Consider the following 9,528-nt stretch of genomic DNA (forward strand, 5'->3'; position numbering starts at 1 on the left):
ATTCTGACTTTGCTATGACAATCTGGCGCTTCTGAATCAGCTACTGTTTTGTTATTAGTTCAAGTATTTGCTATTGATTGTTCAAATGCGGAGTTTTGCGCATCGTGTGTGTGTGTGCGTGCGAGAGAGAGCGAGAGCGAGAGAGAGAGAGACACAGACAGACAGACAGTGGAGTCAGCTGTCTTAACCGTGGCTTGTGTACTGCAAACACATACCAGCTTCATCACCGTGTCTGTCTCTGTTACCCTTTCGGGCTCTGTCTTTAAATTTATTTTGAAAGATGAAACTCGCGTTTATGGTAAGGGGCGTTACATTTCCGACGAGTGCTTGTGGTGTTCGGCCAATCACAATGCACTGGGTCAGCTGGCCAATCAGAGCAGACTGCGCTTGTCGGAAGGAGGGGCTTTGTAGAAAACTAAGCGTTTTAGAGAGGCGGGGCATAGTGTACAGTATTTGAAAAATAATGTGTTTTTTGAACATTAAAGCATGTCAACATATTCTGTTACACCAAATACACAAAATAATGATCTTTAAAATAGCATCATATGACCCCTTTAAGTAACAATGTTTGGATTTGAAATCAAAATAATGGATAAATGTTGTGTTAGCCATGGATCAGTTGCAGACTCCTGTGTGAAAGCACAGTTAGTGCTGCTACTTCGGGATGCACCGATCTGATACTCCGTATCGGTATCGGCTCCGATACTGGCATTTTCTGTCAGATCGGGTATCGGTCAGACGAGACCGATCCAAATCCCATATTGTGTGTATACTATTCTGTTATTGTTAAGCCGCACGAAAGGCACAAAAACATTTTAAAGCACCATCAAGTTTCAGTGCACTAATTCCAAGTGCTCTGAAGCAGTTCCATAGTTTAATGTGAGGTAGATGAATATTTAAGTCAAGTTCATGTAAACTCTTCTCTCCGCTGCAGCTGTCTGTCATCCTCCATTCAGCATTCAAACTGAGCATCGCATTCGGTTACGACAGTCAAGATGATGAAACGGTCTTCAAGAGTGCACAGTAACTGAGATTTAAAACCGTTAAAAGAAAAGGCTCAAATTATTGCACAGATTTAAAGGGTTAGTTCACCCAAAAATGAAAATTCTTCACCGTCATTTAGTTCCAAACCCGTAAGACCTTCATTCATCTTCAGAACACAAATTAAGGTATTTGATGAACTCTGAGAGCTCTCTGACCCTCCCATAGACAGCAATGTAATTACCACAATCAAGGTCTAACGTAGCAAGGACATCGGTAAAGTAATCCATGTGATATCAGGGGTTGAAGCATAATTTTACGAAGCAACGAGAATACTTTACGTATGCTGTTCTGTGTCAGCCGCACCACACGGATACGTTTTCTAAGTTGTTTGTGCTTTGATTTGAACGTAAAACAATGTATCCGTGGGGTGCGTCTGACACAGAACAACATACGCTGTTTGCATTTAGTGGATACTCTCCAAAATGGCGCTAGGGTGACGCAGAGGACACGAATTGTTGAATAAAGTCGTTTTTTTTTCTCTTTTGTGTTAATTTGTGTTCCGAAGATGAACGAAGGTTTTACGGGTTTGGAAAGACATGAGGGAGAGTAATTAATGACAGAATTTTCATTTTTGGGTGAACTAAACCTTTAATACACTAAGCATTAATATCTCTTCACTTTTTGCTTTAAACATTTCTATGCTGCGCGCTGTGGTTCTTGACGTGTTGCTTCAAGCGCATGATTCTGTGCATGGGATGCGCATAAGCGCTTTGCCCTGTATTGAGTCTTTCGTTATTATAATACTTTTGCGCAATGAAAGATTAATAACCTTTCTTGTTCCATCCTATCTATCATATGTTGCCGTCTTCATTACTGTGCTATTTTAATTTATATTTAAAAAAATATATATATATATGTATGGCAGTATATATATATATATATATATATATATATATATTAGTTTTTCATGAATGTATTTTACAACAATACAAAGAGCAATGTAACATTTGACCAGATTTAGTCCTACACTTATTCACTTATATTTGTTCCCCACTAAATAATGTTATTTCACTAAATGTTTAGATTTTATAAACTTATTCTGCACTCATGATGTTTCTAGAATAAATTTTGCTGCTGAATTATTTACTAACCTAATTTATAATAGTATTTTTGTCATAGATTAAGATGATATATTTTTTCAATTGTTATTTTTCTTTAAAATGAAGTGGTCTATATTTAGTAGATTGTGTTTAACACACAAAACAGTGATGATTAGGTCAACAACACTGAGGTGTAGAAATTCTACATTGATAAAAAAAAAAAACACTGCTGGTATCGGATCAGTATCGGCCGATACTCAGAATTTTTTGGTATCGGATTGGTTCTGAAAAAATGGTATCGGTGCATCCCTACTGCTTCTGCACTGCTTACGTACCGCACATGGACTGCATACGCACTGCAAACGGAGTATGTGTGAACCTGGAGTAAAAGGCCACCTCATATACAGCTCAGGAAATCAGGCTTGTGCTGTGTGTAAGCTACTGTGCAGCAATTACACGATTGTCAAAATAAAAATACAGTGCATGATCAAACATTTAGGTAAGATAAATATATATTTTTGAAAAATATCTAAAAAATGCCCCCCTCCACCCCTCAAATTAAAAAATCCCCTCTCACAAGGGTCACCTAAGAGAGGAATTAATTCTCAAATTTAATTCAGGCCCTGAATAAATGTCTAAAAATCTCGATTATATCCTCACTATAAATAATTCTACATGATAAAAAGAAGGCTTTAAAAAGATCGGTATCGGTGATCATATCGGCAGATACTGCTTTCTGTGATCGGCCTCAAAAATCCTGGTCAAAGCACCCCTAAATAAGTAGTAGTATACATTTAATTTACAGTGAGCATTATAAATTGTTTTTATACATTTAATTTTACTTTATACAATGCATGTAGCATTTCTTATTTATTTGTTCTATTGTAGTTTTTTTGTCCTATTGCTAGTAATTAGTTTCTTATTCTTTTTTAATCACTGATTGTTTACTTGTCTTCAGTGAGCTTGATTTTTTTTTTAAGGCTATTAGTTTTTTTTATGATACTGACACTGGTGACAAGAATTATGAAATGTCTACGATATCAAAAATGTTGATATCATAAGACATTATCTAAAGCAAAAAAATACATACATTGTGATTTTTTTATTGATACCATGAAATAAAATGACTCGCATCATGATATAAGATTTTGGTCATATCGCCCCACCCCAGCACCAATCTACAATTTCAAGAAAAGAGTCGATCGTAAAGTAGAAAATATAATGGTAAATCTCAAGAAACCGGTCAAGAAATATTCAGGTCCTATTTGATCACAAAACTGAAAGGAAGAAATAAGAAACTGCATTTTGCTTCAAGAAAATTAAGTCCATTTCATGATTTTTTTTAAAGATTGTTCATGACAATTAAGCTCATTTGTTGTGCTGCTTATAATTAATGCTGATTTAAATGGGAAAAAAAATTATGCAATAATTTTTACTGGGGATACTTGTTTAATTGTCAGGAAAATAGTGTCACAAAAAGAGTCCTATAAGAGGTTTCAGTTTCTTTAGAAAATAAATAAATAAGCAAACCAGCACAGTATTTGTTGTGCTGCCTATAATTAAAAAAATTAAATAAAATAATGTCACAAAAATCATGAAAATAATGTCGCAATGCAAAAAAAAAGAAAAAAAAAAAGGGCTATTTTATGCACATTTGGTAATGTTTTTGTGAGTTGCATTTAAAAGGACAGAACAGATTGGATTATTCTCTGCTTCCAGTACAAGCCTAACAGTAAAGACAATGTTTAGCTGAAACCACAGTCCATGGTGTTTCCTTGGATTACAGGGAATAAAGCTGAAAATAATGTTTCTTGCACAGAGCAATCGTTTTGCTTCTTAAGACCTCAATAATATCTCATCAGGAAACATTGGTATTCATTTTTTTGTTCCATGAAAGATTTTGGTCATATCGCCCCACCCCAGCACCAATCTACAATTTCAAGAAAAGAGTCGATCGTAAAGTAGAAAATATAATGGTAAATCTCAAGAAACCGGTCAAGAAATATTCAGGTCCTATTTGATCACAAAACTGAAAGGAAGAAATAAGAAACTGCATTTTGCTTCAAGAAAATTAAGTCCATTTCATGATTTTTTTTTAAAGATTGTTCATGACAATTAAGCTCATTTGTTGTGCTGCTTATAATTAATGCTGATTTAAATGGGAAAAAAAATTATGCAATCATTTTTACTGGGGATACTTGTTTAATTGTCAGGAAAATAGTGTCACAAAAAGAGTCCTATAAGAGGTTTCAGTTTCTTTAGAAAATAAATAAATAAGCAAACCAGCACAGTATTTGTTGTGCTGCCTATAATTAAAAAAATTAAATAAAATAATGTCACAAAAATCATGAAAATAATGTCGCAATGCAAAAAAAAAGAAAAAAAAAAAGGGCTATTTTATGCACATTTGGTAATGTTTTTGTGAGTTGCATTTAAAAGGACAGAACAGATTGGATTATTCTCTGCTTCCAGTACAAGCCTAACAGTAAAGACAATGTTTAGCTGAAACCACAGTCCATGGTGTTTCCTTGGATTACAGGGAATAAAGCTGAAAATAATGTTTCTTGCACAGAGCAATCGTTTTGCTTCTTAAGACCTCAATAATATCTCATCAGGAAACATTGGTATTCATTTTTTTGTTCCATGAGAAGCTTTTTTTATTCTCAAAAACGTGCTGTCTTGCATTTTATGAATCACAATGGTTTCGGCTAAAATCTTCTTTACTGTTCAACTAAAGATAAACAGACATCGTGGATGGCCTGAGGGTGAATAAATTAACAGCAAATTTTCATTTTGGGGCGAATGATCTTTTTAATTATGATTTGAAAAAAAAAAAACGTAATATTATCAATACCGATATGATCACCAACATATTACGAATCCCTGATACCATCGTCAAATAATCTAGCAAACAGCAGCTAATAGTGACCATCAGATTTCATAATAAATGTTTATCTGTTAGGAAGCGGTTGATAAAACACCTACAGACTGTGAGGAGGAGGAGTTTCCTCCACAAACACAAGATTATCATGATACAGATGAATAATTCAAAAGCACCATCTCTCTTCTCTCGCTTCTTAATTACTGCCACTAATATCAGCCTGACTAATGGAGCAGCGCTGTGCGCAGATTCTGCTCTGCTGCTTCTCCGGTCTTTATATTGCATCTCGCCTCTGGAGGTCACTGCAAGTCTAGACCATCATGCAATTAAGGGATGCATTTGTAATTCAATGAAGATGGGTGACCTAAATTACATCCTGGCTGAAATTAAAATATTTACCATGCATAAAAAAAAAATCTACATGGGTTATTACTGAACAAAATAGCACAGGACATGGTCAACCGAAGCATTCTGATTAGAGGAGCCAATCGTGACATACTAAGCTAGCAGGTTACTGTTTTTTTAGTCATGCATTTGTTTTCCTTCAGGGGTCTCTTGGAGGCTCAGAAAACCGAATTCAAATTCTCAAGTCACGTTTTGTCTTTTTAGAGACATCGGTATGCCAAAAAAATGTATGTTTATTTTCAAAGAGCCTACTGATGCTGTATTTCGGTTCTAGTGGCATATTCAAGGTAAAGGCTTCATCACTCACCTCAGATATGCAGGTGACTCTGCGTGGATGTGGCGCCTCTTGCTGGAGCTGGTACACTATTACAACAAAATATCACTAACGTTTCAGATATTCTGCTTTATATACAGAAAAAAATGGAATGCAGCTATTTTGAAAATTACACAAATGACATCTAAATGCATATTTCTATATTGCATATGGCTTCTTTTTCTTGCAAGATGCGGTTAAGTGACAAAACGTATTTTCTTCTATTCGCTGTAGTCTCCAGAGTCCAGTTTACTTCTCTAGTAGAATGATGTTCACCTGTGAAATGTTACTGCTAACTAGTTGTTACAATAAACACTTTTCTATAAGACGTTTTATATGTTGCTGTAATAAGAAGTACACTTACAGTAGGATTTCCACACAGGCGGCCTGTACTCATCATTATCTAAGAGAAATAAGAGACAAAAATGAATAAAAATTCAAATGCATGAAAACGACACGTTATGTATTGTGAGAAAAATACCCGGTTCCCTGACAGCGCCTAGACAATAACATCAACATTTCAGCAGCTTGAGCTTAACTGCATTTATTCATTATTTTAATGTCCAGTGATCAGTGAGTAAACATCAGCAGCTCACTTCACATATCTGTGTGAGACCGCCATCTGCTGGAAGTATTTTTTGTTAAAGATCTCATTTTTTCCCCCATTTTAGTTGAACTTTTTTTGTATTACTATCACGTTTATTACTATTCTATTCCTTTTGTTTTACAATGCAAGTCACAGATGATCTAAATGTAACATTTATCAAACGTTTTATTATGGAAATAAAATACAGTAAAAATAGTGCAATTTAAAATAGCGGTTTTCTGTTTTTATATATTTGAAAACGTAATTTATTCCTGTGGTCAAAGCTGCATTTTCATCATTAAATCAGCATGAATGATTTCTGAAGGATCATGAGGACAACTGGAGCAATGATGCTGAAAATTCAGCTTTGCCAACACAAATAAATTATATTGCACAATATTACTCGAATAGAAAACGGTCATTTTAATTTGTAATAATAAATCACATTATTACAGTATTTTTGATCAAGTAAATGCAGCCTTGGTGAGCAGAAGAGATGTCTTCAAAAAAACACAAACAAAAATAATGTAAAAGGTTACTCCAAACTTCTGACCGATAACCGATATATTTTTTTTTAAATATAAAACCTATTTTGTTTATGTTATTAATTTAGAAAACAGCCCATATTCACAGAAAATGTGGTGAAGGTTGCTCATTTAGAGAGTAATTCATTATATTATTATGCAATATCATGTTATATTTATTTATTTTAATGTCATCTGACCACTAGCGGAAGGACTATATGATATGCTATGCACTATATAAATAACCAAATGTATGCAAAAATAAAAACAGAAAATATGCAATATATTAATACAATATTCTATATGATTTTGCACATGCCACATTTCAGTGGTGATTCCGAATGGATTTGCTGGAAGAAAATGTTGCTGGTTCTTCAGAGTGGTCATTATAAGATGAATGAATACTAGCAGGAAAACCCTGCTGGAAGCACGTCATGAACAATAGAGCACAGGAGAGGGAGAGGCCCTTCAGAAAAACCAGGCCCCGCTCCACAATACTGTGCTCCTAACTCATCATGCCAACTCACTCTCACTCTCTCGGAGGAAAGACCCTCCGACAGCTTCCTCTTCCTTTCACACAAACATCCAAAATAGAAAATAAAACATTCTATTATGTTCATGACAAAAGGTACATCCAAGTGTAAAGCAGTTGAATATATTCAAGGCATCTGAGAAGAGCAGTATGAGTCTGGGTGTGTAGTGATGGAGAAGTGTTTAACAGCATAAATTCAGATCTATCTTCTTCTAACGGTCACACACTTACTACTGATAATCTGCGTATGATTCAGCACTGATTCAGATTCAGATATTAATAGAAAATGGCTGCTTCCTTATCAAGAGATAAGAGAAAACACATTTCTTCTCCATGACTTCAAGTGTTTGAGGCGTATGCTATTGAGCTCAGGCAGTCAAATGTGACCCTGGAGCACAAAAGCAGTCTTAAGTCGCTGGGGTATATTTGTAGCAATAGCCAAAAATACATTGTACGGGTCAAAATTATAGATTTTTCTTTTATGCTAAAAATCATTAGGATATTAAGATCATGTTCCATGAAGATATTTTGTACATTTCCTACCGTAAATATATCAAAACTTCATTTTTGATTACTAATATGCATGGCTAAGAACTTCATCTGGACAACTTTAAAGATGATTTTCTCAATATTTAGATTTTTTTGCACCCTCAGATTCCAGATTTTCAAATAGTTGTATCTCGGCCAAATATTGTCCTATCCTAACAAACCATACATCAATGGAAAGCTTAGTTATTCTGCTTTCAGATTACATAAATATCAAATTAATAAAAAATGTACCCTTATGACTGGTTTTGTGGTCACATTTAAGTAGCTGATCTATAACACATCCATGAGCTTGATTTCATTCAGGTTTAAGCTTAAAATTAAAAGTATTGGTGTAAATGTAGATGCGTTTTCATCAAGTTTCTCATTATTTTTAATTCACTTCGCGAGTTTATTCCAAAGGTTCTTGCAGCCACACATTATTTTTAATTACATGTAGGCTACACACATTCGCCTAATTAATATGAGCTCATAAACAACATGAATATTAATCAAGAGTCATCAAAATGAAGAATTTTGATCGCAAATGTTTTAGATGAAGCCACAGCATACGCAATGTTCATTTTCGTCTTTAATAATCAGTTACCTGTTGCCATGAAGGACAATCTGCAGTGCATGAGCTATTATAGTGTGACCACTTCAACAAAGCAGACACTGAAGATGAGGACAAACAAGAGAAGAATAACCTTCACAACGCCAGAATATAAACAAACAGCAGGATGAAGTTATTTTGAGCACATGATCTCTTTGTGAAGCCGCACTTTAAGTGTGTTTGTGTACACGCAATAAAATAAAAACACTGTTCATTTTGACTGGAAATGATGCAATGAAATCTCATTGCATCTCTCTATGAAATATATATATGTGTTTTGCCTTCACACACACAAACACACACACACACTCACAGACACTCACAGACACAGACACACACAGTCACTCTCACACACACACACACACACACACACACACACACACACACACAGCGATCTGTTGTCATCCAAACTCCAAATAAAAGCGGACAACTGAGACGGACTCACCAAACACATGGATGGCCATCGCAGTCAGTGATCCAGACGCACAAAGCTTTGAACTACACACACCTTATACCCTAACATCCGCAGCTAGCCCATAAGCAACGAGCCTGATTCTACGACAAGCAACCTTATATTCAGGAGGAGAAGGACGCGAGGTGACCCGGCCCCGGTGGCTGTGCTGAGCGCTGCTCTGAGCTCTGGTTCACTTCTCTCACTTCTCACATCCCAGCACTGAAGTCGCCATCTTGAGAGACCACATGACCTGATCCACACGCGCGCGCTACCATGGAGACGCCCTCTGTGACGAAGTGCGCGATTCAGCACGTCCTAAATAATACGAGACGCTTCTAAAGCTTTAGGGGTGCCACCTGTGCTTGTATTAATGTAGGGAGTAAAGACAGTAACAGCAGCATATCAAAAACTAAATCAGCCTAACTATAGATAAACGAATGCCGTTTTTTCCTCATTATTGCATATAGAGAGAATACATTCACAAATAGCTTTAAATAGTGTCTTTTCAAAGATGATTTCGGTGATGCAGTGTGGTATCCATACACATATTTCCCAATTCAAATGTAATTCACAAGTATGTCACTGGATTTGATTCAGATTTTTTATTGTAT

General features: G+C 35.5%; 1 protein-coding gene across 1 annotated transcript in view; it reads right to left on the reverse strand.

The window, feature by feature from the left end:
- Positions 1–9,190, reverse strand: part of LOC107600729 (N-chimaerin-like) — a 17,992-nt gene extending 8,802 nt beyond the window's left edge. Inside the window, exons 1-3 of the mRNA XM_016292687.1 lie at positions 8,909–9,190; positions 6,048–6,086; positions 5,678–5,733 (exon numbers count right to left, since the gene is read on the reverse strand). Coding sequence (XP_016148173.1) covers positions 5,678–5,733; positions 6,048–6,086; positions 8,909–8,927 — 114 coding nt within the window. The 5' untranslated portion in view covers positions 8,928–9,190. The remainder of the gene's footprint in view (positions 1–5,677; positions 5,734–6,047; positions 6,087–8,908) is intronic.
- Between the last annotated feature and the right edge of the window lie 338 nt (positions 9,191–9,528).

The sequence above is a fragment of the Sinocyclocheilus grahami genome, unplaced genomic scaffold, assembly GCF_001515645.1.
Source record: "Sinocyclocheilus grahami isolate Dianchi unplaced genomic scaffold, SAMN03320097.WGS_v1.1 scaffold290.1, whole genome shotgun sequence".
NCBI lineage: Eukaryota > Metazoa > Chordata > Actinopteri > Cypriniformes > Cyprinidae > Sinocyclocheilus > Sinocyclocheilus grahami.